Below are 27,912 nucleotides of genomic sequence, written 5' to 3'. Positions count from 1 at the left end.
TGGGAAATTCGGAAATGAGCTGAAAGAGCTGGGACTGACCTGATGTTCACGGTTGATGGGATGAAAGGCGTGTTGAGTGTAAATACAATACAACCTGCACCGAAGTTGGACAAGAAAACATAATTCCAGTCAACTCAAGTGCAAGATGAAGATTGTTGGTTGTTGAAATTGAAATAAAATCTGGAGGGAAACGAAGTGAAGTTTTGCTTAAGAGAAGAAATAAGCGAAGTCCATCACGTGACCCCACACAGGCCCCATCTTTCTCCATCCACACCTATACCCTCTCACTTCTCGATTTTCGATCTTTCATCCACGCCGACAACCGACCAGATTTCCTCCGCCGGACACATCACCAATCCAAAATGGGTCGTCTTCACAGCAAGGGCAAGGGCATTGCCTCTTCCGCCATCCCCTACTCCCGCGCCGCTCCCGCGTGGCTCAAGACCACCCCCGAGCAGGTTGTCGACCACATCTGCAAGCTGGCCAAGAAGGGTGCCACTCCTTCCCAGATCGGTGTTGTCCTCCGTGACTCCCACGGTGTTGCCCAGGTCAAGATTGTTACTGGTATGGAAATCCGGAGAACCTCGACCCAATGGAATCTGAAGCATAGAAATTTTCTAACATTTTCTCACAGGTAACAAGATCCTCCGTATCTTGAAGTCCAGCGGTACGACTCCCTCTGCCCGCATAATCACATCCGTCGGGTGAATAGAACGAGAAACTTGTGAGGACAAGCTTGTCTGGTTCGGTAAAAGAACTATCGGCTTCGAAGCGCAAAATTCTCGTCTCTTTCCCCGACACTGGTTCGCAGAAATGCACCAGCAATTAAGCCTCTGCTTGGTCAAGAACATCTAGACTGACAGAGAGATTTTGGAATACAGGCCTCGCTCCCGAACTCCCCGAGGACCTTTACTTCCTGATCAAGAAGGTAAACCCCACTTCAATTTCCTTTTTCCTTTTTTCCATCCGTGCAGATTATGCTAATCTGGAATCAATCAGGCTGTCGCTGTCCGCAAGCACCTTGAGCGTAACCGCAAGGACAAGGACTCCAAGTTCCGCCTGATTCTGATCGAGTCCCGCATCCACCGTCTGTCCCGTTACTACAAGACCGTCGGTGTCCTGCCCCCTACCTGGCGCTACGAGAGCGCCACTGCCTCCACCCTTGTCGCATAAGCGCATTTTGGGAGGATGAGTGGTTGACGGAGGGAACCCATCGGATCGTCGTGATCGCCGCATCTGGAGGGTCTTTTCTTCTGCTAGATGCAACAAAAAAAGATTACGATTATTTGATACCCTGTTCATCAATGCTTTAGACTTCTTTAATAGTTGTAGGCTAGTCTCGTAGATGGCCATGTGGTAAGTTTATAGCGCAACCGATAGCAACCAGGTCGCTATGAAGTGGGGACTTGAGTTATTTGACCCGTGTGGTTAGTTAGAGCGCTAGCAAACAAGGCTATGTATATTGTGACTTGAATAGACACTTTTAAAAAGATTACATCTATAGCCGTTGCTCACAGATCACACTCAGCTCTAACTTCTCTCGCCACGGCATTGCAAAGCTCAACCTTAACACCAGCCCCCAGTAAAGTATGGATCCAAAGGCGCTGGGTATCACTCAGCCGATCGTTCTCCGACTTGACCTCAGCGAACATCACCGTCCTCGTCTCGTGATTCCAAAGGAACAAATCCGGGATCCCTCCACCACGCTGCTGGTACTCCTGCGCCATAACCTTGCAGATGGTAGCAAGTGCCTCTCCCTGGAAACACTGCACGATCTCAACTAAATCATCTAGATCGAAAGACCAGTCAAGCCCAACAGCGCAGGGTTGCGCCTCCGACTCACGAGCATAAATCTCACGGATGATCCGCTCTGCATCCCCATTCGTGATCTCAACCAACCGGTGATTGATCTCCGACGCACGAGACGGGTAGAAGACATCAGTGTGGAGATCGAGCGGGCACGTCTGAAACGCAGTCTGGAAGACATTGGGTACGTAGATAAACAGGATATCGTAGAAGAGGTAGCCGAACTGTGTTCAAGATGAGAGTCAGCTCAATTTTTCGGGATTTTGTCATGCTGCTCTGTATGGGATAAGACTTACCAGTGTTCGCACAATCCCTCCCTCTGAGTGATACCCCTTCCATCCATGATCGCGGTACCAGCTCAGGCACATACTCTCCACCCTACACTCGCCACCCTCCCTCTCATCAACCCAAATAGTCGCTTTCCCCTTCCGCGGAGAATCACCCGTGTTAACACGGATACCCTCAATTGTCCGCTCAGCCGGCTTGCCTAGCATCACGTGTCCGAAATCATGTTGCTCACGCTTCACCACCCGCAGCGCTTTTTCCAGCTTCGTGATCCGCTTCTGTAAGTCATAGTGAAAGATCAGATGGCACAGGGGGTCTTCCAGTCCGGCCTCGCAGGTCCGCAGTGCAAGTCTCTTCCAATGTTTGCGCTGGGCTTCTTCGCTGCGCCCATCTGCAGACGTAAGCGCCCACATGTAGTGTTCTTCTAGTAGCGCCTTGCGCTGATACCATGCACCACGCCGCGCAGCGTGGAAGAGACGTTGGGCGAGAAGTTCCTCTAGCACCTCGTGCTCGCGTTTATGCTCTTTGAACCGACCAAGCGAGTGGAGACTCTTGTGGATGATTCTTGTGAGCACCCATGCCGGCGAGAACCGGCGTAGATATGCGCCTTCGCCGTTTTCGTAGATGCTGTCTTCTTTCTTTTGTTCCTGCTCGACTAGTTCTTTCCATCGAGGATGGGATTTGTTGGCAAGATCAATGATCTGTTGGAGGGAATCGGTCGTGACTGGGCTTTTTGATTCAAGGATGTTGTCGACTGTAAATTGGGTTTGTATTGCGGATTCAAATTCCAGTAGCGCTTCTCTAGATGAGAAAATGGAATTTGAGCGGCAGACGATATATTCGGGGAAGTTTCGTTTGGTCATCTTGGCTAATATTATTGCTGTGAGAGACTTTTCGGTCCACTCGGTGGAACGATAGAATACCAGGTGCACTCGCTCAAAGAGAGCGCGAGGCACTGGCGAGATCCTGATACATCCACCGGTGTAGTCCAATATCTTCCGAGTGAAATAGCTGTCTCTGTTGTTCGTATCTTTCAGTCCTGTCTGGGTCTGGCTTGTTTCGCGAAGAGCCCCCAGCAGCTCTTTCTTGCTCTTGCCCTGAACCTTGGCCTCCTTTGCAAACACCTTGAGTTCCTCTAGCAGCAGAAGTGACGAAGCCTCTTCCAGCGTTGTGATCACTTCTATGCCCTCCGCAAATCTGAAGCTATTCCCGAGTTCGGAATCAGGCAGCCTCCGGTCCCGCTGTAGGTCCTCGGCCACAGAGAATACATCCAAGACATCGGAGTAGTAGTTCAACCGATTGATACGGTGCCAGGCAGACGTCTTGCGGAGGAACAGTCGGACATACCTGGCCAAAAATTAATTTTAACCATATCCCATGCCGGTCTACTGGAAGACATACAGATACTGTGATTCGTAGGATAGCCTTTGCCACTGCGTGAAGATTTCCTGTTCAGCCTCGTTAAAGAGATGCGATTCCTCATCCAGCACAGTCTCCAGTGCCAGGTTGAATGCATCCACATATATGGAGCTTTTGCCTTTCTGCCAGACACCGTCTCGTAGCCTCACATGCAATCCCACTTTAGTGTCATTCTGTAACGCTTCATACTCCTCGATTGCGTCCTCGTCGGTCTTAATCGCAGGGAGGGAATTCTCGAGTTCTGTTTGACTGTTGGTGATAATCCCTAAATCAACCACTACGGGGGTCTCCCCCAGTGTGACTGAAGGACTCGGACTCGGTGGTGGTGTAATCTCTGTTTCTGTACTAGAATTCACCTTTTCAAAGGTCCGCCGACGTTTCGAGGGACGTTGAGTCTCCCAAAAGTTCAGCAAGGACATGATCTCTCGTATCCATGGATTCAATCAGTCCTAACGACAGGAGTCTCCGAGTAGAGGCAGACACAAACGACGTGTCTCGCGAACAAGTTTCAAACGCGAGATCACGTGCTAGACACTACTCTATTAAATTGTTTGTCCGGTTTGCATATGACATGGATAAAGAGGCATGGGCAAACATATAGAAAGGGAACTGAACCAAAGACGGTGTGAAGAGGAAGGAGAAAGAAATGCCATCTGGACAGCATTCGAAAAGTGCCCAAGTGCAATCTCTAGATGTAAAAATGTTCTTGCCAGTAAGCTCGAGCTCTCCCTCACAACGGATCGACATCTCCGAGCTCCACAGCTTTCGCTCCGCAAACATTCGCCGATTCCACTGTTACGACTCCCACCTCTTCCTAAAAGCTACACCTCACTGGCTCTCAATTAACCTGTGCAGCCTCCTACCCTCGCGATCTCAGACCCACTCGCCTTTCAGCTCCTACCCCCACTACAGCGCCCCAACCAAACCCTACATCTACAATGGGCGAAACAAACGGCTCTGGCTCCAACCCGCCGCTTGGCGATTTGGGCAATATCTCAGCTGGCCAGGTTCGTCCCGGTGGCGCACCAGCGCGCGTCTATCTCAATGAGAAGGTCGTGCCGTATCTGCTTGACGGGATGAAGTCAGTTGCGCGTGAACAGTGAGTTGGGCACTATGGGCAGCTAGCTTTTCTATACTGGGCTGCTGGATGGCTTTGCTGATATCTTTGTCTTACTCTTTTTGTCCTAGGCCTGCCAATCCTCTCCGTGTGCTTGGCGAATTCCTGCTTCAGAAGAGTAAAGAAGTGGAGGGTGAAGCTAATAAGGAGTCGGAGTAAAAAGAAAATTGAACCTTGTAAAGGAGATGGGATTTCTTGGGCGTTTCATGGTGCCTGATCGGCTATTCTAGGATTGATTTTTTAATTTTTTTTTTACCTTGACTTTTTGTGAAGGCATTGATGACTTTCGGGTTGAAAGCTTGTGGGTGGACTTTGATGTGCACCAAGACGTTCACCATATGATACCCCGGTCAATGTCTACAGCTGTTTTGCTAGTGGGCATAGAAGATCAACAGCAGAAAGGAAAGACAATGAGAATGGAATGATGTCTAAAAAACCGAGGTGGTGATTATCTATCAACCGACTGAAGAACATCTATTCATGTATCGAGTACTCTGTTGTGATATCCCTCATGCCAAATCAGATAGGCCAAATTGTTCAAGTCCCACGTCCTCAAAGATAGAAACTAATTAAGCGGTCAGCTATAGTTGCGAGGTGTATAGACACAGAGTGGGCTTATTGAAGGCCAGACAACAGAAATGTCCCAGTATTCGGGTGTGAATTATTCTTTGTTAAAGACCTGGGTTTCAGTGATCAAAGAAAATCCACACAATCCAGGATTTAAAGACGGTGGGCGGAGGGACTTGGACAAGAGACGACTCATGGGGGAAACTTGGGATGCCCACATTCTTCGAAGTCGTATGAAAATCATGTGGGGGCTCCAGACCAAGCCAAGCTCTTGCAGAAAGCGCACGGTACCATCCAAATATGGAAACCGATATAGACATTCAAGTTTGGAAACTTCACAGAGATTCCTAGATAGGATAAGTGCGTATGTCTTACCCGACCAAATATTCGGGCTTGAACAAGAAATCCAAAAAAGAAGCTAGATGGGTCAGCTTGCGAAACACATCTCACCTTCAATGGCATTGTCAACAATCCAAATCGATAAATGCCAGAAGTCTTAAAGGGTTGAAACTACAAGCGCAAAGTCGACGGCTTTGAATTGGGCGAATGGTTGATCATTCAGTTGTTTAGAGAAGTCGAATACAATCGAGCCGTTACTGGAGATGGTGTGGAGGTGAAGGTGTAGCTGTAGCTGTGACGAATTTGCTGACCCTGAGATAACCGAATTACAGCGCATAATTTTCTGACCCTTTGCTGCTAGAAGTTTTTTTCCCCGAAGTTGCGTCGCGAACAGACATAAAGAGACACATCATCAAGCGACCGAAGTCTGCACCGATGAAGTTGCCGGGTCGTAGCGCTCCAGTTTTTCTTTTTTTTTAAAAAAAAATCGTCGAGCCGAGAGCAATTGAAAAACAAAGACAGCGACGCCCCGTGGCCCGTCGCCCAAATCCCGCATTAAAACAATCCCAGAGACAAAGAAAAGGGGAAAGGGAGTGGGCAAGTTGATGAAACATGGGAACCAGGAACCAGGAGACATCAAAGGCCAGTCTCTGTTCTGGTTAGAAAGCAAGGGGAGACACTTTACCTGCCAGCGTACCGATCCTCGCCACCGCCGCCGCCACCAGGAGCACCGCCAGTGCTGCTGCGTGCTTGACCTTCGTAGGAACGTCCACCGCCACCAGCGTAGGGGTCACGAGCCTCACGGGGAGGGCCGGCAGCATCGAAGCTAGGAGGGTTGGCATCACGATCATAGTAGCCACCGCCACCGCCGCGAGATTCCTCACCACCTCCACGACGTTCATCGCGACTGTAACGGTCATCACGGCCACCGCCGTAGCGGTCACCACCACCGCGGTATCCGTAGTCGTCACGCGATTCACGGCGACCACCATACTCACGGCCGCCACCGCCGCCACCACCGTAGTCACGACGGCCATAATCACGTCCGTAATCACGGCCATAGTCACGGCGATCGTTGTAAGAGTCGTAGCGACCGTAGCGGGAGTAGTCATCGTCGCGACGACGCCAGCCGCCACCGGAGGGGCCACGGCGGTCATCGTAACGGTCACGACGGGGGCCACCTCCACGACCACCAGGTCCACCTGGGGGTCCACCTGGGCCATCTAGAAGAAAGAAAAAAAGAGTCAGCTGATGTGAAGTGCAAGGGGAAGAAATGATGTAACCTACCACGCTTGGGAGGACCGAAGTACTTTCCGGGAGTAGGGGTACGAGGACGGGCACGACGAGCCTTCTCGATGCTCAGGGTGCGTCCTTCAATGACCTCGCCTTGGAGACCCTCCTTGGCGGCATCAGCCTGCTCGGCGGTGACCATGTTCACGAAACCGAATCCACGGGACTCCTTGGTGTGAGGGTCAAGCATGATAGAGCAGTTGTCGACGTCTCCGTACTTCTCGAACAGACGCGAGATGTCGGACTCGGTCAGGCGCGGGTGAATACCAGTGACAAAGAGGTTGGAGCCAGAGTTAATGGCACCTTCATCTTCTTCCTCGAGAGGCTTACGAGCCAGAGGAGCTCTGTGGGTTGATTAGCATTGAATTTTTATCCCAGATTAGACAAATACGTACCTGTCATCAGAGCGGCCATTGGGGGAGCGGCTGCGAGCACGGTCGCGGTCGGCTCTAGGCTCATCGCGAGGAGAGGCGCTGCGCTCGCGCTCATATCGAGGCTCGTCTATTGAAAAAAAGGTCAATATTTTCGAGCGCATCGAGATTATTCCAGAAAAAACCTACCCGCGTAGCGGCTGGAATCGTTGTCGTAGTCCGCCATGATGAAGGGACCGAAGGTGTAGGTTGGAAGAAGGAAGAAAGAGAAGTCGGAAAGCTGATAAGAACGGACGCTAAGCACCGGGAAGTTCACACCCGAGGAATCAGGCAGCAGTGCAACCCGCGTGGAATTTTGGTGAATTGGGTGAATTTGGAGGGATATGGAGAAGAAAATTCTGGGATTTCAATTTCTTTTGAAAATACAACTTCATGCAGGGGGTACCTTGACTATGACAAACAGTTGTGCCAAGACCGAAGCAATCGCCATAACAAAGCTTTATGAGCTCTAGAACTACTACAGATATTCATACAAAAATTAACTCCTAAAATTCAAATGCGCTAAAATCAAATTCGTGAATTCCATACGAATCATGTCCAGAAAGTGATCATCGTGAGCCTCGCAAACGTCGAGTCCGACGGGGGTGATGTTGTGAAGCAGCTGGGGTGCTGGTGGTCTGGCCTTGCAGGTCTCCATCATCAACCAAGTCCTTCAACCCTTCGAGTTCATCCTCATCTAGTTCGCTGAGTTCTTCACTCATTCCACGCATGACATCCCGTCCAGTCCACCGTTCCTCGTGAACAGTTGTACCGACAGGGTCGAATGGCTGCATGTACCATTGAATGCCACCCAAAGCCAAAGGTAACTGCTGGTCTTGCTCGGTCAAGACAGGCGTTGGATGTCGATAGTAGGTCGGAACACTCCTCATGGTGTCTTCAGCGGGAGGCAGCTCTTCTACTTCAGGGTGTTCTTCATATCTAGGCTGGGCTTCCAATGGAAGCTCCGTCATAGGAAGAATTTCTTCAACTCCTTCCATAGCATCAGGGTGACCAGACAGTTCAGTGTCACCTTCCGGCTCGACAGAGTCACCATTGCGCGACATCACACTGTGATCAAGAATCACATCCAGCTCCTTTAACTCCTTCTCGAATGGTTTTCGGTTGAGCTCGCTTTCTTTCCTGATTGCATCTTCCAGGAAAGGCTGTATGACTTTGATTATCCGTTTTGCCAACTTTCTCTTTTCCCGTTGCTCCAGGCTGAGCTCCGGGGCGCGACCACTGATCTGAGCTTGGAGTTCCGCGGTATCGCCAGCGGGCTCCACGCCGATTTCTGAGGTGAAAAGACTGGCCAAATCGGCAGAGAAGGCAGCAACAGACGGATAGAAGCGTTCGTTGAGCCTTTGTCGGATTGAGATCAAGCCTGCTGCAAACACACCCTTTCCATCGAGCCTGGAATAAATTCAGCATAAGTGTTGAAAGAATAGGATGGGCATATCTTACAGTTGAGCTTTCTCAAATATTGGCCACAGCAGTGGGAACGTAGGGAAGTATACAAGGTCGACGATATTACGGAGCATCTCTGCATCCTTCAACTTCTCCCTCTCTCGTTTCTTCACTTCGTCGCATAGCACCTTCAATCGATCGAGGTCCTTGTAAAGTCGCTCACCAAACTCAATGCGACGCTCCAGGCGCTTGTGTCCGGGAACACCCATTGCAACATAGTCTCTTCGTGTCATTTCCATAGATGAGAAGGTCTCCAACTGCAACTGGAGTCGCTTGAGCAATGCTGCTCCACGTCTCGCCTCTCGTTTCAATGTCCAATACTTGGATGCATCCTCGGCATATTGCTTCCTTTGGCGAACCGTAAATCGCCCAAGAGAGGCAATCACTGAATTTAACACAACCTGTGGAATGACTGGGGCACCGGAGGGTAGCTTCCAGATTGTTCTGGGAACACGTTTCCGTTTATTGCCGCCTACCGTTAAGGTCAGGCGAGGGGTGAGGGTACGATCCTCTTCTCCTCCATCACTTGGGTGTGCCGGGCCCATTGAGAGCGCTGCAGCTTGGCTGTCTCCCCATCGTCTACCTTGCATAGTATTGCGGTAGTATTCGATAGCGTCAGCAGTTGCAGCATCGGTGCCATGCTCCAATCGCCAGTCAGGAGGAACGTGCTTGTCGCAGAAAGCCTTGAGAAGGTGGGAGTCCATAAGACCATGGCCAATCTTCATCTTAAGATAGAGTTGAGCTCTGCGTGCACATGAGACATGGAAGGCTACAAAGCAGTTTTTGTTGCTGCATTGAATGGATGCACCCATCCGCTGTTTGCAGATGTAGCAATTCAACTTCCAACGGCTGCGTGGAACCTTTTCGACATCGGTCACCGGCTCCATTAGAGATGGATTACCAATAGAAACTTCAGGGATCCAGAAAGAGCAGAGCAGATGAGCCCATTTAGATGAGGTTGTTTGTTTGAATGCACCCTCGGTGTTTGGACAGAAAATACAATTGGTGGAACCTCTTCCCAGCAACTGGCACTTGCGGCAAAGCCACTGACCTTCTGGGATGAAAGGAACACCATAACACTCCTGATGCACTGCGAGGTCGCAACCATCGCAGAAAACAATTGCATTGGAGTTTTCACAGTCGCCATCATCACAGATAGCACACTTACTGTCTTGTTCTTCACCTGGTCCAGCAGTCTCGCCATTGACCGCAGCTGCAGAGCTAGAGCGAAAACGTCCGGTCTGTGGGGGTTTGGGATTCGGCTTGGGGATACGCTTCTCAAGGGCATGCCACTCCCTTTCGATTTTGGTCATGGTAATCTCAAACACGGCGGGCTTGATGGGTTCAAGCTGATCTTCACGACGCTTGGCATTGTATTCTTCCAACCACTTTTCATCCTGCTCATCCATGTCATATTCGACACGTCCAATTGTGGTGCTAACGTCTCCATCTGTCGTGGTGGGTTGAATGACATCGAGGTCATCTTCTTGGGTGCCTTCAGTCATTCGAATAAACCGCCGGTCATGGCGGAGGAAGAGATCGCTCTCCTGGTATCCCACATTTGCCATGGTCCGATCGACATAGTTTTGGTGACCGACACCCTTCTTCTCATAGAATGTGAAAGGGTCACGTAGTCTGAACGACGGCTTGGGTAATGTTAGTTTCTCACGGGGGTTAGGGCCTGGGGGAGGTATGATCTTTTTTCCCTGCTGGGCAAGAAGGGCGTTAAGAATGGCCTCGGGGCGACGAGGGGGGCGGCCTGGCCTGCGTTTGATTGGGATTGGAGAAGCCATTTCGCCAGATATGATGACTGGTGATCCTGAAAGGTCCGAGACAGTCGCACCAGCCAGTGACTCCAGAGTCAGGATAGGAGCAGAGGTATCTGGGGCATCGACCTCTTCAGACGTGAAGACAGCAATTTTGCCATCGATGTCCAAGTCGGGATGAAACTCTTCCCACCCGCGTTCTTCGCGTGGCTTGTACCCATCGCCTTGTTGAAGAGCAAGGGCGGCGGCCGTGGAAGAGGTGAACCGACCGCGGGTTTGGTTCTTGTCGCGCCTTGGACGCGACATAGAGGGTGGTGTTGTTGGTATGATGGGAGGTGGCGGTGGAGGGGCTAAGAATGGTTGGTCCATCTCACGTGGTAGACGGCTTCGAGCACTTGCGGAGTGGCGTCGGGGATTACTTTTCTTGGGGGGTTCTTGAGCAGCGGCGGCGGCAGCTGCAGCTGCAACGTCGAAATCGATGAATCTTCCTCCTCCTCCAGGACCACCCGGAACGTACTTTCGTTTCTTTGAAGGAGGGCCGTCAGGGGAATCGAAGGGGCCGCTGTTGGATGTTTTGAGAGATGACCTAGGTTTACTGCGTGATGGACGACCAGAGATTGAATTTCGGACACTCGGTGCCATAATTTAAGAGCGAGCTTTCGGGTGTTTATGTTGCTCGTTGGGGATGGTAGTTGTTAATCGGACTGCAGGTCGCGTTCAGAGGCCGACTCAAGCAGCGCCTCCGAAAAGACCAAAGTGGCAGTCTCAAGTCATGCGACAGCAAACTAGAAACGAATGGACGCAATGGACGCAAAGGACGCAAAGGACGCCAGAGCCCGTGGAAGCTGCGAGGCGCGGGTGTTTGGCTATCTGGTCAAGGCGGAGACGCCCCGGCTGTCTGGGCCTGTTGGCCTGAGGCGCCAATCTGGACTTGAAGGGACATAACATCCAAAGCTGTCTCGTGCGAGCTATTTACGACTTTATTCTTTCGATCGAACTTTGGAATTTTCTTTTCTTTTCACATATACTCACAGCATGAGCGGTTCCAGCGACAACAGGTACGCGTTATCCACTCCAAAACACCTCGCTCTTCAGCTTCCCTGATTGTTATTGCCTTCCTAAGATGGCGGGGTGGACCCAGTCGCCAGGCATCGCAGCGCAACTCGAACAGCCGTGATAAATCAGGAGGACAGGGAAGCGCACGTGATAACAATGGTGCTTGGGGTGCATCTAACCCACCGCAGGAACAGCATGTCCCTGTACGGGGCTTCAACAACGCAGAGGTTAAGAACGTTCTGAAAGGTATGAATGTGCACCTAAGCCGCAAGTACAAGGGCTAACCAGGCTTCTACAATACAGCAGGGCCTCACGGTACGTCTTATCGCTACCTCCATATCTATTCAAGCCTAACCCATGCGCCATCAATACAGAAACCAAGCTGTCGATGCCCTACAAATCTCAGTCTAAAGACGGTCCTGCCCAACGATCTACTGCCTGGGGCTCCAAGGGTACAGTCTTTCTTCGATCACCGCATGCCCTTGAACACATAATAACCATATTTACAGCCCAAAATATGGCAAATGGGAAAGACTTCTTCCTGGAGCTTCGAAAACAGGTTGCTTCGCTGCAGCGAAGCGGTCCCCCTGTCGGCGGCTAACCGTCACGATTATGATTTCATTATCTCAAAGTACTTGCATTGCACAGTCGGCCGGTCGCGAGTTTGGTTCGTTTTCATGGGTTGCAACGGCGCATCTTCGATACCCTACTGTGGAGCATGCATGGGTGATGAGTGGACTCGGGAGGCTACATGGCATCGGCGTCTCTGATGATTCTGGGTCTTACATGTCCATAATGCACTATGACTCCTTTTTTTCAAAAGTTAATTCATTGCGATTCATCCGCTGTATCGAGAAATTTGTTGGGATGAGATTGCACTATTTTACAAACGCTATAATGTAGAGAGGGTATGTCACTGATATAAAAGCAGGTAGCCATCCTAATGCAATAATCACTCTTGGATCCAGCCCCTCGGGCCAAGGATACCTCCATCATCGGCCCGTGGGTCAAGGGTCCATTTCCGTACAGGACGACAGCTGAGGTGAGATCGGAAGCCAGCCTCGAACATCTCAATGCCCGCCCATCCAATCATGGCCGCATTGTCGGTACACAAATATGGAGGCGGAGCAACTACCTTGATATTGCCAAAGCCGCGCACTTCCAAGAATGAAGTGAGCACCTTCATGAGGAACTGGTTGGCGGCAACACCACCACTGACAACAAGGGTTTTGATCTCGTTTTTGCCATTATTATGCGGCCGCAGAGTCTCTAGAGCGATAACAGTGCGCGAGGCAAGATGTTCAAAACATACGCGCATGGCTTCCCGGCCTAGATCGACACGCTCTGCATCTGACATATTAAAGTTCGTATCGTTGCTTTCAACGATCTTCCCGACCATGCTCGAAATCGAAGAGAAGCTGAACTGCATGATCCGCGTATTCGCAAATGGAGTCGTAAGAGACCAGCCCCAATCGCTTATGCGCTTGATTATTTCTTTGCCCCGAGATTCTGGAGCCGAGTAATCTTCAAAATCGGCCTTGCCATTAGGGAAAACGAATTGCTCCAGACTCTTGCCGTACATGGTGCTTTGAGCTTCCTGAAGCAAAGACTCAGGTAGGATGTCTCGTGCGGATTTATCGAGTGCCTCCCCAATGGCTATATCCTCGCTTGTAGCAAGAATCCTATGGTCTGTGAGACCATAGGAATGAACTAGAGTTGTATGGCCTCCAGAGACGAGGATGGACAGAAAAGGAAATTCGGGTGTCGTTGCGGTTGTTTCCACATTGGCTTCATTTTCCAGACATGATACGAGTCCAGGTGTCAAAAGATGCGCCTGCATGTGGTGCACTCCGATCATAGGGATCTGCCATGCAACCGACAGCGCTTTTCCAGTGTCGAGGCCAACGGACAGATTTGACCGCATTCCGGGGCCTCGTGTGGCGGAAATGAAATCGGGGAGGCGGCGACGAGTCCCATCCGCCAATTTGATTCCATCGCCTGTTTTTGACTCCGGTAGATAATTAAGAGCTTTCTGTACAAGGGTTGCGAGATTGTCTTGGTGGGATTCGAGGGCGATAATGGGGTGAATTCCGCGATGCGCGCGCGTGTCGGCAGTTATATTTTCAAGAAAATGTATTCTGGCTGCGCTTCCGGGGTCTTTCCTTATTTTCTCGACGATAGCTACCGAGGTATCGTCACTGTTGTTGGCAACCAGTTAGTTGGATAGCTTTTTTTCGGACGGACGTTTACCTCCGCTTACCATGACGTTTCGATTGCCAACGTGAGCAAGCCACGGCGGGAAGTCAAGCACTTCCTCACATTTAGCACCGATCTGCGAAAATTCGCTGCAGGAACTACTAGGAATAACATTGATAACCTGCTTGTCATTCGACCGGCGGCAGGGGCGAAAAAGACCGGACGTGCACGGGCCGGAGAAGCCCTCAAATGGAGCCCTAAAACAGATACCAAAACAGCAATCTATAGTGACTTAGGAGAGCTCCGGACTCATCGCAAAGACTACTACTGGTATTTACTTGGTATTGGAATCGAGGTTGTCAATATACGGCTCATAGCACCGTTGTATTTGCAGTAATGAATGGCTAGGTTAAAACGTTTATAATCAAAAAATCAAAATCATCAATACAGATCCCATCATAACGTCATTAATATATTGTATCTCCAAGGCACTGATATCGTTCTCCCTTGAACAGAGTGTACAGTATGCACCAAAGGCCAAGTCAGCCCAGATCAATGATACTGACGAATTTGGGGCTAGCAAAAAGCGCGAGTGGCAGGCATGACCATCTAGAAACCCATCTTGAGATTTGCTGGATGAGCACTCTCATTCAGCGTTCCGTCATTTCTAGGACTTCATCTGGCAGTTTGAGAGTGTCAATTGCCGGGCATGCGAGGAGCTGTGTGGATCGAGTTGTTCAACAAGAGATCCGAGTGTAGGGCGTGATATCATTGCAAAAGCAAGATATAAACCCCGAGCGATTCAGAAGTACCTGATCACTCTCCATTACTCCAGCTGTGGACAGTCATTAGCGATACAAATCTCGAGCTTGATATCACTGTCGAACTGTCCACCGGCGCTCTTCTCGTGACATCTTCATGTGCTTGCCGTAATATTCGTCTGGGTTCTCAATGGGGGTCACACAGTGAACAGTCGGTGTCGCTTTGAATTTAATACGCTTATCAACAGTGGTAGCGCGCGAGGACGACTGCTTCTTAAGGATGCTCTTCGATGAGCAAGAGTTCGTGTATGCATAGCTTGGAACTTGCAGTAGGGAGAATATCTTGCTGGTCGGGCTCGCCGCCAAGATTGGCGAGACAGGCGTGCGAGGAAGAGCACTTGGTGACTTGAGCGACAGTGTTGGCCGTGGAGCATTCTGCACAGCAGAGATGCTCAAGGACAGCTTTGGCTTAACGACACGGGCAGTAGTGGTGTACATTGTGACGGATGAAGAATCCACGAAAGTTGAAGATGTTATCTGAGTAGGCAAGGAGAGAAACAAATTATTGATGTAGATGTAGAAAAGAGTTGAAGAACTTGGGCCAGCCAAGACGCAAACCAAAAATAGAAGATGCGAAAATAGAAAACAAAAACAAAAACACTATGCAAAACAGAGTCTTCACGGGACAGATGAGGGCGGCTATATACACTTGAGGGGGGGAACCAACGGAGGACTTCTGGCCACCTTCTGCCTAAGCGCCCACTCCATGCACGACGGTGCACAAATCATCACCATCACACTAAAGTTTCGAATTTTACAAAGCTGCCGTCCCATCTAGCCAATGGAAATCCTTACGGAATGGAATTCCCGCCTAGTATGATGTGACGGATGTTAGGATTCGGTGGGGGGTCCAACATGCCATGCAGCCAACTGCGCCTGGAACCACACTCTGGTCTTCCTGTCCATTTGATTCGAAACTCTCGGCCAACCATCATTCAATAGGGAAGGAGGATTGTACTCGCATCGAGTGGATGGCTGCATTTTTGAGTGATATCCCCGCATCATCACAGTAATTAGAAAGCTGATTGGGTTGAAATGGGCATGATCGTACTATTATTAGATATCACATGGGTTTGATGCAGCTCTCAACTATTTTTTCTCTTCACGTTTAAGTCATGAAGACATCTATCCTTAGATTTACTTTTACCGAGCTCAGATACACAGTAAATGCAGTTGTAGCACTTTTGGTCACATTTTGTAGGGAACTTGGGGGGTGTCCCAATATACCCCAGTCCTTACATCACCATGTTCATCTACGTTACATTTTTTTGGTGTGATCGTCCTGGTGACTGTGTTTCCTGGTTTCTCGGATTGAGCACGCACGCTGCAGGAGCAATACTTGAACATGTGTTCTATTTATAAAAAATGCCTCCAAAATCGACATCGCAGACGGATTAGCTGGCATGCATATTAACATCATTTGCTTGATTAGGATGACGCCAGGGGAGAACCTTTTTGATCCTTGGGAGACGAGCGACTAACTAATTCTAAATATATAGACTGGTGACTGGTCTCAGGGCTGAACGGTAAGAACAACTTCAAAAACAAGTATGCAGGACAAGAACGTGTGACAAATATGCTAAGAAGACACGGAAAACTTGGAATAACATACTGAGGTTTGGTTTGCTTCTGAGGCATTTTTAGCATCGGAAGAGATAAATGCTTAAAATTTTTTTTAGGCCCAAGTAGTTTTTTTGGCGGGGATATAACATTCATTTCGGTAGTTTGTTTAGTTTCCTTCATACAACATAGAAGTGATCGTCTTGCAACATGGCACATCGTATGGACTTGCCTTGCCCATACTGATTACCGCAATGTCGGCCGGCTTGGCTCCCGGTGAATCATTTCTGGAGCTTCCAAGGTCCAAGGCTTAAGCTCAAGAAAAATACCTCCAGGGCTGGGAGTTTTAGGTATACCTTTACCCGCAACCCATGACTCCTTCAACGATCCCGTTTTACAATATATATGGAGTTGTAGCCGTCAGATTTCAGGAATTTCTCCAACTCTGATGCAATTGAGCTTTGCTTACGCCCCGAGAACAGTTCACCTGAGAAGAAAGAAAATCTAGATAAATATATACATGAAGATAGCCATCCTAGTCGGTTAAATGCCATTTTCTGCATATCTGATTGCAATACGGAGCAGAGTGCGGAGAAAAAGGGGACATAACGGTACCGGAGGGCTCCGTACATTAAATCCGGAGTTGAACCGAGTCTGGAAGGCCGAGGAGAGGGGAAGATCTGAAGTTGACCAATCGATATAGAATTCTCCAAATTGTTGTTCCCACTGAACTCCGCACCAAGCTCGGAATTGGTTTTCGTATTTTCGTCTTTTCATAAGGACTCACCGGGTCCCTAAGAGCCATGTGACATGTTGAACTCCGGTTTCTTCCTCAGTTTCTTATTTGCTTTCAAAGTCGCCTGCTGACTGTGTAATTTTGGGTCTCTGTGCCTGGATTATATAGTTGGTTCAGGCCCCTAGATACCGTGGCTCATGGTGTCAAATACATGCCATCCCAAGGAAAAGACGGGATGAAAAGTGGCTCTCGAATTATAAGAAATACCATAATGAGGCCAATATAGGGATTTTATATGGGATTCTAAAGGTATCCAATAATGCGGAGATCGGTGAAAGGGAGACTCTGATTCAGTCCGATCTGCCCGGGTAAATAACGCCATGGAAAACAAGGGATAGCTTTAAAAAAAAAAATTCAACGTGGCCAAGACAAGGCATGAAATAAATTAAAATGTTTAACACCAAGTCTATTTGATAATCCATAATTATCTATTGCAATACGAAGTACTGTGAGGAGAAGGCCGAAAACTTTGTCAAGTGGGCTCATTTCATTATATTATCATAACTTCATAACTTTTCTATTGACTCAAATCTCCCCTTCTCCACATCCCTCGATCCCTTCCTTCCCCCGGGTTTTCTCTTTTGTGCTGTGGATTTTTGTCGTTTAATACTCAAAAGTTAACTTGGACATACACAATGGCCAGCGTAACGGAAGTTGTGAAGGAATCACTCCTGGGCAGCACAGAGGCACCTCACTTGTCCCACCAATCGCGGGCGAACTTTGTCCGCCATGCGCAAAAGGACGAGAACGGTGACCTCTTCATGGACGAAGAGAACTTTATTAATGCCGTGGCACCCAAACAGGAAGACTATGTAAGTGTCACCAGGGACCGCAAAGGTACTGAAATCTTCGCAATTGCTGACCTGGTTTCTTCCAAACAGCACAAGATTAAGCGCGAACAATATGGCATTCTTTTCAGCGTTGCAGACCGACGGAGAGCGGGCAAGCTGAATATTTCCGACTGGGCCTCCTTCGAATATCTCCTCGCGAAGCCCGACGCCGAGTACGAGATCGCCTTTCGTCTCTTCGACTACGATGGAACTGGCAGCGTCAAATTCGATGCCGTGCAGGGATTGTACAATATGAACAAGAGTGCTGACAGCATTCCCTTTGATTGGAACTCAGAATGGGCATCGCTCTACGGAGGCCGCTCCAAGTCTCGCCATGACATGACCTACCCCCAATTCGCCCAGATGCTGCGCGGTTTGCAGGGTGAGCGCATCCGCCAAGCTTTCCACATCTTCGACAAGGATGGTGATGGCTTTATCCAGCCCGAGGAATTCCAACGCATTATCCTCGAGACCTCAAAACACAAACTGTCCGACCATGTCCTGGAAAACCTCCCCACTCTGTGCAACATCTCGACCAGCAACCGCATCTCATATGCCAATGTCCGTGCTTTCCAGAACATCATGCGCGAGATGGATATCATTGATTTGGTTGTCCGCGAAGCAACAAAGAAGAGCACCGATGGTAAGATCACTCGTGCCGACTTCCTTAACGAGGCCGCTCGAGTCACCCGTTTTTCCCAGTTCACACCCATGGAGGCTGATATTCTGTTCCACTTCGCTGGACTGGATGCGCCTTCGGGACGTCTCTCTCAGAAAGACTTCGCCAAGGTCATTGATGCTTCATGGCGTATCCCCGTGATCGCTGTAAACCAGGCCTTGTCTACTGGACATGAAGTTGCCGAGAAGACTAAGAGTGTGCTTCACAGCGTTCTTGAGTCTGTACACCACTTTGCTTTGGGTAGTGTTGCTGGTGCCTTTGGTGCTTTCATGGTCTACCCCATTGATTTGGTCAAGACCCGCCTGCAGAACCAGCGTTCATCTCGCCCTGGCGAGAGACTGTACAACAACTCCCTCGATTGCGCTAGGAAGGTTATCCGCAACGAGGGTTTCACTGGCTTGTACTCTGGTGTCATTCCTCAGCTGATTGGCGTGGCACCCGAAAAGGCTATCAAGCTGACTGTGAACGATCTCGTTCGTGGCTACTTCACAGACAAGGATACCAACCGGATCAAGTACAGCCGAGAGGTTCTGGCCGGTGGAGCTGCTGGTGCCTGTCAAGTCGTCTTCACAAATCCCCTTGAGATTGTGAAGATCCGTCTTCAGGTCCAAGGTGAAATCGCAAAGAACGTTGAGGGTGCCCCTCGCCGCTCAGCCCTCTGGATTGTCAAGAATCTGGGCTTGGTAGGCCTGTACAAGGGAGCCACCGCCTGTCTCCTTCGTGATGTCCCCTTCTCGGCCATCTACTTCCCCACATATGCGCACTTGAAGTCCGACTTCTTCGGCGAAACCGCTACAAACAAGCTCGGCGTTGTCCAGCTTCTCACCGCCGGTGCCATCGCCGGAATGCCCGCCGCCTACCTCACCACACCATGCGACGTCATCAAAACCCGTCTGCAGGTCGAAGCCCGCAAGGGTGAAACCAAGTACAACGGTCTCCGCCACTGCGCTGCCACCGTCTGGAAAGAAGAGGGTCTGGCTGCCTTCTTCAAGGGTGGGCCCGCTCGTATCATGCGTTCTTCACCTCAGTTTGGTTTCACCCTGGCCGCCTACGAGGTCCTGCAGAAAACCTTCCCCATGCCTGGTGAGGGCGAGGCCATCACACCCACCGGCCACGTCGAGCCTAGTGTTGGCGGACAGGGTGCTAAGGCACCTCTGCCTTACCTCCGGTCAAGGAACGCGCTCAAGCTTATCCTTGACCTTGACCAGAACATTGGCCGGGTACAGGTCCCACGGTCTGAGAACTGGCCCAAGTTCCTGCAAAGCACGAAGTAGAGAGGCTTGCTGTTATCTAGTGAACCAGGCATTTCCGGTTTGTATTTCTTCGGTTCTTTTTTACTAGCGATATGTTTCTCATTTTTCATTTGGTTAAGGTCTATCTTTCCTTCGGTTTAGCATGAGATCTTTCTCACACTTCTTTCGGATTCTTGTCATATCCCGCCCTCTTTGTTGTTTAGTTAGGCTTGACTTGGGATGTGCATTCCCCCCCCCTTTTGCATCGAGACCACCTTTGTTTGCATTGTATCAACAGCAAATAGATTTGGAAAGAAGGTGTGTGGGTTGTCTTAGAGGGCTCTGATTATGGTGTATGTATCAATCTAGATCTGGATTGGGTTGATATTCTACTGTTTTGTCATGTGAGGTCTAAGCCTGGACATGTGTAGTTTGTGGTTGATCCAAGTCATGCCTTGAGAGCAGATCAAATCCGCTCAGGCCAGGGAATAATTTTGGTGCATTTGATCTTGTGATCTGCACTTAACTACAATGTATATTCTGGCTTTTGAGTTGGTCAATCCAGGTTGGGAAAAGTTTGTATATGAAGCAAGGGTTACAAGCTCACAAAAGGGTATCGGAATCTACTCCCAAGGAAGGATTCCCTGTACAGGTAATGTTACATTTATACCTTTGAGGATATATCGGTCATGGACTGGGCCCATGCGTGGTAAAACCCCAGTTATCGCGGATCGAAAGAAATCCCATGGTGATCCAGAAGATCAATCCGACATCATTGAGGTCGTCCTTGATGAAGACCATCTTTTGACCCCATTCAATAGAACCTAAGCTTTCGCATAGACTCTGTCTTAACAGGCTCCTCGGTGACTTGGTCTTCCGAAGGCTGTGCGGGCTGCTTTTGTTCTTTCTCGGGCTCCTGGACCTTCTCTGTTTTTGACTGGGCCGTCTTCTTCTCATGCCATAGGGAATCTTCGGCTTCAATATCGCGCAATACTAGAGAGAAATAGTCAGACACCAATCATAGAATAGAACAGCCGGATATAGGTTAATATACCTTCATCCCACTCTCGTTCCTTTGCCTCATCGCCGGTTCCCAGCAACTTCTCCACATCCACCTTTTCTCCACTCTTGACTCGTGCAATAATCTCTGCTAGAAGCTCGATCTTCGCATCCGTCGTCCGAGTATACGCCGCATAACCGTTCTTCAAAGTAAGCATGCGAATGGCCTGCGAGCCGATCAATGTGAACATGATGATGTAGAACGTCGCCGGGTTCCATTCTTTAGATATTTCTTTCGCAGAGTCCTTGCGCGCTCTGCCACGCCGAAGAAATCGGGGAATCATTGCTGTCCATACTGATGTGTTTGCGATCTTCGGAAGATGATCGGAGGTCGAATATGAGCGCCCAGACGGAGCGCGGCATTGTTTGGTAGCATTTAGAGTAAAATATGCGGAAGATATCCGTCTGCTAAGCACAAAGGATCTGAATCCGAAAGCCATAGCCTCTGTTTGCGTCTAGGAGCAACAGTCGATCTTCAGAAGCGGGAAAAGTTGAGGTCGTGAATGCCTGAGGCGATGAGGCTGTGAACGCCCAATAAGGCATAGCGTTGTTGTTGCTGCGACAACCTCCGTTTAAAGTGTCCGGCCGATAGCGATTGCACATCAAAGGCTCGACGCGAGCGATAACCTCAGTCCTGCAGCTTCAACAAATCGACAAAGAAAATGGCGGTCACCGTCCTGCCGGCCAGCTCTCTAACAGAGTCCATGAAACAGGCCCTCCGCTCAACGACAACATGCTCCGACGCTACCGTGTTGTCCCTCCAAACACTCCTCCGCGGGTCGCCAAAGATGCCCGAGAAATCCACGAAACGCACAAAATCTACAAGAGAACCAGCTCCGGCGCAGAGTCGAACGAGAACTTCCCGCGCAACAAAGACAAAATCTGCGAATGATACGACGCTGCAATCACTGGGCGATTACGACGCGGCAGCGTTGTCATGTCAGGAGAAGCTGGTCTTTGCTACGGAAGTATTCAATACCACATTAAAGACCCTCACGGATGCCGCAAAGATCAATGCAGCCAAGCGCCAGAACGCTACCCCCGATACTGCCAATGGCCCCGACGCGGGCATCATCTCGGCTGCGGAGTGCGCCAGGCTTTCTTTGTCCACACTGCGCACTCTCAAGAATGACGTAGGGAACGAACAGTTCCCGAACATGCAGCTTGAGCAGGGCTTGTGTGTTCTTGCGGGAAAACTGATCTCCCTGGGGCTGAATGACATGGCATACAAAGAGCTTCGACTTCTGAAGCGGAGAATCCAACAACATCTGGATGGCGGGGAGGCCAGGAAGAAGACTACAGAAGCGAAGGACGTGGTGGATGAAGAAGCCTTAAAAGAGCGGATGTCGGATCTTTTGACGTTCTCTCACATCTCGAACGCGAAATCGCTGTACGGCCTGCTTGTCCCGTTTCATTCGAATGTGATGCGTTTATTTGCTGCGGAAAGAAGAGCCTCCACAATCCAGAAGGTCTGTTCTTCTTTGCAACTTTCTAATTCGAGCAGCCCTGCGCAAGTAATTTTGGCTGCCCTGAAGTCGGGTCAACTCTCGAACGACAAAGCCGCCCTTCAGCTCCAGTTACTATCAAACACAGTTCTTGCGCTTTGCTCGGGGCCATCTTTCTCCAAGGATGAAGTCTCGAATAGCCTCAAGCCAACAACATCACTGGCCTTGCAACTGCTCTCCCTCGAGATTCGATGCTTGGGCTGGAAGCTGTCTGGTCATGTCTGCGATGAGAGCAAAGAAGTGTTAGATCCTTTGATTCGCTATTTTGGTGGCTTTTCTCGCCGGAGTAAGGGTATTGAGAAAGTCGAGTTTGCTTCCATCTACCAAACGGTTACCCTGCTGCAAAGATCTATTGCAGAGGTCAGGAAGAAGCCCTCAGAAACCCAAAATGCCAACCAGGCTGCCAAGCTCATGACTATTCTCGGGCAGCTCGCTTTCGACGCGGGGTGTTTTGATGAATCCATGAAGCTGTTAACACAAGCCATAAATCCCCTCTCAAAGACCCAGTCTCTTTCGCTGGCAACCGTTCGTTGTAAACTTGCCTCTGTTCATTTCCAAGCTTCGAAGATATCGAAAAAGTTCCTGGACAGAGCTTTGGATTCTGTGTCAGAGGCGACTCATTCCCTGGGGTTGCAATTAAGAGGCAGTGCAAACGACCTAGACGAACTGCTGGTAGAAGCTGCAAGACTGAAGAAGTTGGCTTTTGCGTGGTTCGGAGAGGTCATCACAAAAAGCAACGAGACAGAAAGCGAGAAAAACGAAATTTCTAGGCAGATCAGGGAATATCTACAAGCGTTCATCAGGTTCCTTAGACGATATGTTGGACGCCAACCAGCAGATGATGGTGACGAAATAGAGATTGAGATGTTCAACAAACGCATTTCACTTTCTAGAAGCATTATTCTAGCTGCCATTGATTCGACTGTCGCAATTGGAAAACTTTCTATCATGTCCCAGAGGCCACCTTGGGAAGAAATGCTTCCAATCCTGGCTGATTGCCATCGCCTGCTTTCGACTATCGAATCCCCCGATGAGAAGAATACTGAAGCAACAGAAAACATAGGGTTTGCACTTGTTAAACTTTCAAACTTGTTCTGGTCTCGATACATCAAAGAAAAAGAAGCCGGACAGGGTTATCGGGAACTCATACCCCTTCTCAAACAATCCACCCAGCTACTTTCAAGCTGCTCACCCTCTCAACGCAACACGGCATTTGCAGCCCTCAAGTTCGAGAGAATGGCTCATTTGTACATCGAAGGCAACATGTACATTGAATCAGAGCAGATGTTTCGACAATCAATTGAAGAGTACATTCTCTCAGGCACTCTAGACCAGATTGTGAAGAGCAACGGAGGACACAATCCAAATTCGGTCAACCAGGATCCCAAGAGTCCCGGTTTCATGCTTGGCCGTGTATTTTCCGCCCTACTGAAGATGAAGTTACGCAGGAAGGGATCTCATCCCTCTGTTGTCTATGATGATGTTGAACTAGAATTTGAACAGAGATGTCTTCTAATCGAATGGCAAATGAGCTTGCTTGTTGAAATGAATGGCTATCTCTCAAACGAAGAAGAGTTTCGCTTGATTCTCGGCTCGGCTGTTTCCTCTCTCCTCGACCTCTACCCCCCTGACGTCTACCCTATTCGCCGTTCTCGTGTGATTCTCTCTGCCTTGCGGCTTCTGCTGGAGCAGCCCACTGCGTTGGATTCATCTTTGGTTGAAACTCTGCTCGATGCAGGAACAAAGGCTTTGGCCAGCGGTTTACAAGTCCGAGATGACATTGATCTCGCTTCATTTGCAATCCATTTTAGCAACTCATTGCGCATTATCATCGGCTTTCACCGCGGCAAGATTGACGCAAGCGAACTAGATGATACGCTTGCATCGTGGACTTCATTAGTGAGCCAGTCCCATGACTGGAAAACACTGCTGCTCTGCATCAATGACATGGAGTACTGGGTCTTGCAGTTAAAGGCCCTGGTTGATTATACCGAAATCCATGGGCTTTGGAAGGCTCAACTATGCACTCTGGAACTGATATTGCGTGCCGCCGAGCTTCAGCAATCAGGGGATTTGTCAGATCCCATCGTCATTCTATCGCGCTTGGTACTTCAGAATTGCCGCCTGGGTTATTGCCAAAAGGCAGGTGAACTCCTATCGCGCGGTGAGCAGTATCTTGCTCAAACCAAGGTTTCTTCTCTCGCCACCATTTCCTACAAAGTTGCACGGGTGGAATATCTTCTGGAGACCGGCGAGCCCGAGAAAGCCGCCGCTGTTCTTTCAGCAGCCCGCTCACTCTATGAAAAGTGCCAGAAGTCAGAAGAACTAGGCAATTTGACTGTTTTGTCAAAGATCTCTTGGGAAAGACTGGTAGCAGATGCCGCTTTTGTTCAGTCCAGATTGTTCTCTGCACAGGGCTCAGCAACCCAGGCTCTGTACTTTGCAAAGTTGTCTGTAAGGCTCAACTGCCGCATCTGGGCCAAGGTTGAGAGGCTCGCCCAAAGAAAGCAAGACAAGTTGTTGCCTGCTGCAGGAAGATCTGATATTGAGTTTGTTGCTGATGGTATCGCGAAGCTTGATTTGTCACGGAAAGGGTCTTCATCGGATGTGTCTGCTAGCTACATCCAAGGTGCGCCTTTCTGGCCGCATCTGGGATCCCATCATACCTGCCTGTTGAACCTCGCCACATTATCTGCCCATCATGGCTTGTTCCAGGATGCTATCTACTACGGCGAACAAGCGCTGAAGATTGATAAAACCCTCGATGCCAATGCACGGCTACTTGCAGCGCAGACCCAACTCGGTTGCCATTGGATTCTTAGCGGCCACATGAGTGAGGGACAAGGTCTTCTTTTCGCAGCAGCCGAGTCGTCTAAACAAACTCAGAAAAGTATTGAAACCGTGTACTTGCAAATGGGACTTGCGTCTCTGTACAAGATGCAGGGCGCACATGACAAGGCATTGCGTGTTCTTCTTGAAGCAGACAAAATCACCACAGCGGTCATCTCTGCTGATGTGCCTGCCAACTTGGAGGCAGAAGGCATGGCGGAAATTGAAGAAAAAATGGACAAGTTACGGGTTAGAGCAAGCAGCCGGCGAACCCCGACACCTACTACAACTACCACGACTAGGCGGACCCGTGCAACCAGTTCCGCTACTGTCAAACCCACAAAGAAAGTCCCAGCTCCAAACCCAACTCTGCCCGAAATCCAATCTAAATCCATATTACAACTGAAGGGCAACATCCTCAGACAGCAGGCGGATTGCCTGCGAGAATTGCATGACTTTGAGGGATCTGCGCAAATACTTGCAGAGGCTAGACAATTTGCCGTGGCTCGAGAAAGCAAGATCAGTCTGGAAATTGGCGAAAGTGAGCACCTGTTGGCTGATGCAATTCGCCGTTTCGCTAGCCATGCCGTGTATTGCGTCTTACCTGAATCTACAATCTCGCTGCCGTCACTTAAAACACCAAGCAAGATGGCAGATGAGCCTAGCTTGGTCCCGGCAAAGCCTTCGGCAAGGAGAACGAGGGCTCCAGCCAAATCAACGCGCACCAAGGCCCAACGAGCCAGTGATGACTTTTCGGTCATGCTGTCCAAGGCAAGCGATTGTCTTGCCAGTGTCTTCTCTGATGCCACAATTCTAGGCTCAACCCTTGATAGCCATGCGGCATCTCGCTTGATGAGTCGGATCTCTATGCTATCACATGCGACTTCTCCCGGGATCCCAGCGACTCTGGCTCAGTCGCCGGCAAATATGAATGGTAAGGTTTGCGAGGTCCTTTCTGTTTGACATACATCTGACTTTTTGAAATAGAGATCGGACGTGTTGGCGCATTTGCCCGGGAGCGTATGGCGATTGATATCGATCGACAGCTGGCTGATTTTGCCGACCCTCTTCTATGGCCAGCTTCGTTCCCCTCCGCTATCGAGCTGGACAATGACCTTTGCTCCAACTTCACACAGGACTACGTTGACATTCTGCCCGAAACTTGGAATGTTCTCTCTTTGTCATTGAGTGCAGACCATACCGAATTTGTGGTTTCACGACTTCAGAAAGGCCACTCACCGTTCCTTCTCCGTCTCCCCCTCCACCGAGGAAACTCAGAAGATGACGATGAAGAACAGTTCACTTTTGAGGATGGAAAAGAGGAAATGCAAGAACTCATCAAGCTCGCCAACGAAAGTGCACATGCAGCCAAGGCCCAGACGGACAAGTTGTCGAAGAAGGAATGGTGGAATACCCGCGAAGCGCTCGATCGTCGGATGGAAAGTGTGCTCCAAAACATTGAGAACATATGGTTTGGAGGGTTTCGAGGTGTGTTCTCGCCGCTGTCGAGAGAGACCACTGCGCTAGCCCGGTTCGCGAGTACCTTCCAAAGCATCCTTGACAAGCATCTTCCTTCTCGGCAGAAGGGTGGCAAGGCCGCTGGACCCCGGCTCACGTTACATCAGAATGTAGTGGACTTGTTCATTGGGCTTCGTGATCTTGAAGAGCATGAAGAGCCTGAAGACACGCTGATGGACCTTCTTTACTTTGTCGTGGATATTCTGCAGTTTCAGGGCGAGCGCAATGCCTACGACGAGATTGACTTCGACATGATGGTCGTAGATACTCTTGATGCCTTGCGAGGCTACCACGAAGCTGCGCGGGATGAGCTTGTGGCACGGCCGCCGAAACACACAATCCTAGTGCTCGATAAAGCTCTCCACCTGTTTCCGTGGGAGTCACTTCCATGCCTTCAAGGATACCCTGTCTGTCGCGTCCCATCCCTCGAATGCCTTCGGGACCGAGTCCTCCAATTCCGTAAGGCATCCTCCGGGGCCATGGTGGACCGCAGCTCCGGTGCATTTGTCCTGAACCCGACAGGTGACCTGCGCACAACGCAAACAACTTTCGAACAAGACCTCTCCCAATTCAAATCCTGGACTGCAGTCGTGCAGCGCGAACCAACCGAAGACGAATTCCGCAACGCTCTGGAAAAGAAGGGTCTATTCCTCTACTTCGGCCACGGCAGCGGCGCACAGTACATCCGCGGCCGCACGGTCAAGCGGCTCACACAATGCGCTGTCACTTTCCTCATGGGATGTAGCAGCGGCACTTTGACCGAAGCAGGTGAGTATGAGCCCTACGGCACGCCGATGAATTATCTCCATGCCGGTAGCCCCGCGCTCGTGGCTACGCTGTGGGATGTCACGGATCGGGACATTGATCGGTTTACCACGACTGCCTTTGACGTATGGGGTTTGGTCGAGAAGAAGGATAAGACGGAACGGAGCCGAGGGGAGCATGTTGGGCTTGACACGGCAATTGCGCGTTCGAGGGGTGCCTGTGTGTTGAGGTATCTCAACGGCGCAGCGCCTGTGATTTACGGAGTTCCGGTGTTTTTAGAGTGAATCTGAGCTCATCTTTCTTGCTTTCATCATTTTGTATATATCCCTTGGCGTTGTCCCCACTGTGGGCAGTAACCTGATTTGACTCTTCCATAGTCAGCCTTTTCAAGAGGTGCTGTTAGTACTCCGTAGACTAAAAAAGGTCCACCTATTGTGTTATATCTCAAGTTGCAGATACTAGATTATAAAGTATTGACTCAACAACTCCAAGTCTACCCAATATCACCACCAAGGTACATGGAGTATCTATATAATTCTACCAAATCCGAAATAGGAAGAATAATCCCACCGAAGTGGACCTGTTCCCCTCATGCGGGACAAA

At 49.8% G+C, this 27,912-nt stretch overlaps 11 protein-coding genes across 11 annotated transcripts; 5 read left to right on the top strand and 6 right to left on the bottom strand.

Annotated features, from left to right (window-relative positions):
* Positions 1 to 362: 362 nt before the first annotated feature.
* Pdw03_6870 (40S ribosomal protein uS15) lies at positions 363 to 1,173 on the top strand (the record flags this gene model as incomplete). The annotated part of the gene is made up of 4 exons (XM_014678978.1): positions 363 to 564; positions 635 to 667; positions 882 to 928; positions 1,000 to 1,173. The coding sequence occupies 4 exons, from the start codon at positions 363 to 365 to the stop codon at positions 1,171 to 1,173; spliced, it is 456 nt and encodes a 151-aa protein (XP_014534464.1).
* A 338-nt stretch (positions 1,174 to 1,511) lies between these two features.
* On the bottom strand, positions 1,512 to 3,929 carry Pdw03_6869 (VRR-NUC; the record flags this gene model as incomplete). The annotated part of the gene is made up of 3 exons (XM_014678979.1): positions 1,512 to 2,030; positions 2,103 to 3,438; positions 3,493 to 3,929. 3 exons carry the CDS (start codon positions 3,927 to 3,929, stop codon positions 1,512 to 1,514), a joined length of 2,292 nt encoding a protein of 763 aa, XP_014534465.1.
* A 519-nt stretch (positions 3,930 to 4,448) lies between these two features.
* Pdw03_6868 (COMPASS complex subunit Sdc1, putative) lies at positions 4,449 to 4,786 on the top strand (the record flags this gene model as incomplete). Its single annotated transcript, XM_014678980.1, has 2 exons — positions 4,449 to 4,609; positions 4,699 to 4,786. 2 exons carry the CDS (start codon positions 4,449 to 4,451, stop codon positions 4,784 to 4,786), a joined length of 249 nt encoding a protein of 82 aa, XP_014534466.1.
* A 1,428-nt stretch (positions 4,787 to 6,214) lies between these two features.
* Pdw03_6867 (Zinc finger, PHD-type) lies at positions 6,215 to 7,420 on the bottom strand (the record flags this gene model as incomplete). Its single annotated transcript, XM_014678981.1, has 4 exons — positions 6,215 to 6,756; positions 6,821 to 7,167; positions 7,219 to 7,324; positions 7,384 to 7,420. 4 exons carry the CDS (start codon positions 7,418 to 7,420, stop codon positions 6,215 to 6,217), a joined length of 1,032 nt encoding a protein of 343 aa, XP_014534467.1.
* A 382-nt stretch (positions 7,421 to 7,802) lies between these two features.
* Pdw03_6866 (Zinc finger, PHD-type) lies at positions 7,803 to 11,105 on the bottom strand (the record flags this gene model as incomplete). Its single annotated transcript, XM_014678982.1, has 2 exons — positions 7,803 to 8,643; positions 8,695 to 11,105. The coding sequence occupies 2 exons, from the start codon at positions 11,103 to 11,105 to the stop codon at positions 7,803 to 7,805; spliced, it is 3,252 nt and encodes a 1,083-aa protein (XP_014534468.1).
* Positions 11,106 to 11,498: 393 nt separating this feature from the next.
* On the top strand, positions 11,499 to 12,120 carry Pdw03_6865 (uncharacterized protein; the record flags this gene model as incomplete). Its single annotated transcript, XM_066101477.1, has 5 exons — positions 11,499 to 11,521; positions 11,587 to 11,765; positions 11,823 to 11,834; positions 11,894 to 11,971; positions 12,029 to 12,120. The coding sequence occupies 5 exons, from the start codon at positions 11,499 to 11,501 to the stop codon at positions 12,118 to 12,120; spliced, it is 384 nt and encodes a 127-aa protein (XP_065956560.1).
* A 351-nt stretch (positions 12,121 to 12,471) lies between these two features.
* On the bottom strand, positions 12,472 to 13,889 carry Pdw03_6864 (Kae1/YgjD family; the record flags this gene model as incomplete). The annotated part of the gene is made up of 2 exons (XM_014678984.2): positions 12,472 to 13,717; positions 13,780 to 13,889. The coding sequence occupies 2 exons, from the start codon at positions 13,887 to 13,889 to the stop codon at positions 12,472 to 12,474; spliced, it is 1,356 nt and encodes a 451-aa protein (XP_014534470.2).
* A 701-nt stretch (positions 13,890 to 14,590) lies between these two features.
* On the bottom strand, positions 14,591 to 14,974 carry Pdw03_6863 (Kae1/YgjD family; the record flags this gene model as incomplete). Its single annotated transcript, XM_014678985.1, has 1 exon — positions 14,591 to 14,974. One exon carries the CDS (start codon positions 14,972 to 14,974, stop codon positions 14,591 to 14,593), a length of 384 nt encoding a protein of 127 aa, XP_014534471.1.
* Positions 14,975 to 17,527: 2,553 nt separating this feature from the next.
* On the top strand, positions 17,528 to 19,675 carry Pdw03_6862 (Mitochondrial carrier protein, putative; the record flags this gene model as incomplete). The annotated part of the gene is made up of 2 exons (XM_066101476.1): positions 17,528 to 17,704; positions 17,774 to 19,675. The coding sequence occupies 2 exons, from the start codon at positions 17,528 to 17,530 to the stop codon at positions 19,673 to 19,675; spliced, it is 2,079 nt and encodes a 692-aa protein (XP_065956559.1).
* A 772-nt stretch (positions 19,676 to 20,447) lies between these two features.
* On the bottom strand, positions 20,448 to 20,976 carry Pdw03_6861 (cell division protein; the record flags this gene model as incomplete). Its single annotated transcript, XM_014678987.1, has 2 exons — positions 20,448 to 20,626; positions 20,688 to 20,976. 2 exons carry the CDS (start codon positions 20,974 to 20,976, stop codon positions 20,448 to 20,450), a joined length of 468 nt encoding a protein of 155 aa, XP_014534473.1.
* Positions 20,977 to 21,354: 378 nt separating this feature from the next.
* Positions 21,355 to 27,593, top strand: Pdw03_6860 (Separin, putative; the record flags this gene model as incomplete). The annotated part of the gene is made up of 2 exons (XM_014678988.1): positions 21,355 to 25,960; positions 26,014 to 27,593. The coding sequence occupies 2 exons, from the start codon at positions 21,355 to 21,357 to the stop codon at positions 27,591 to 27,593; spliced, it is 6,186 nt and encodes a 2,061-aa protein (XP_014534474.1).
* Between the last annotated feature and the right edge of the window lie 319 nt (positions 27,594 to 27,912).

The sequence above is a fragment of the Penicillium digitatum genome, chromosome 2, assembly GCF_016767815.1.
Source record: "Penicillium digitatum chromosome 2, complete sequence".
Lineage (NCBI taxonomy): Eukaryota > Fungi > Ascomycota > Eurotiomycetes > Eurotiales > Aspergillaceae > Penicillium > Penicillium digitatum.
Note: the sequence above shows the minus strand (reverse complement) of the source record. Positions and strands in the feature narration are given on the sequence as shown.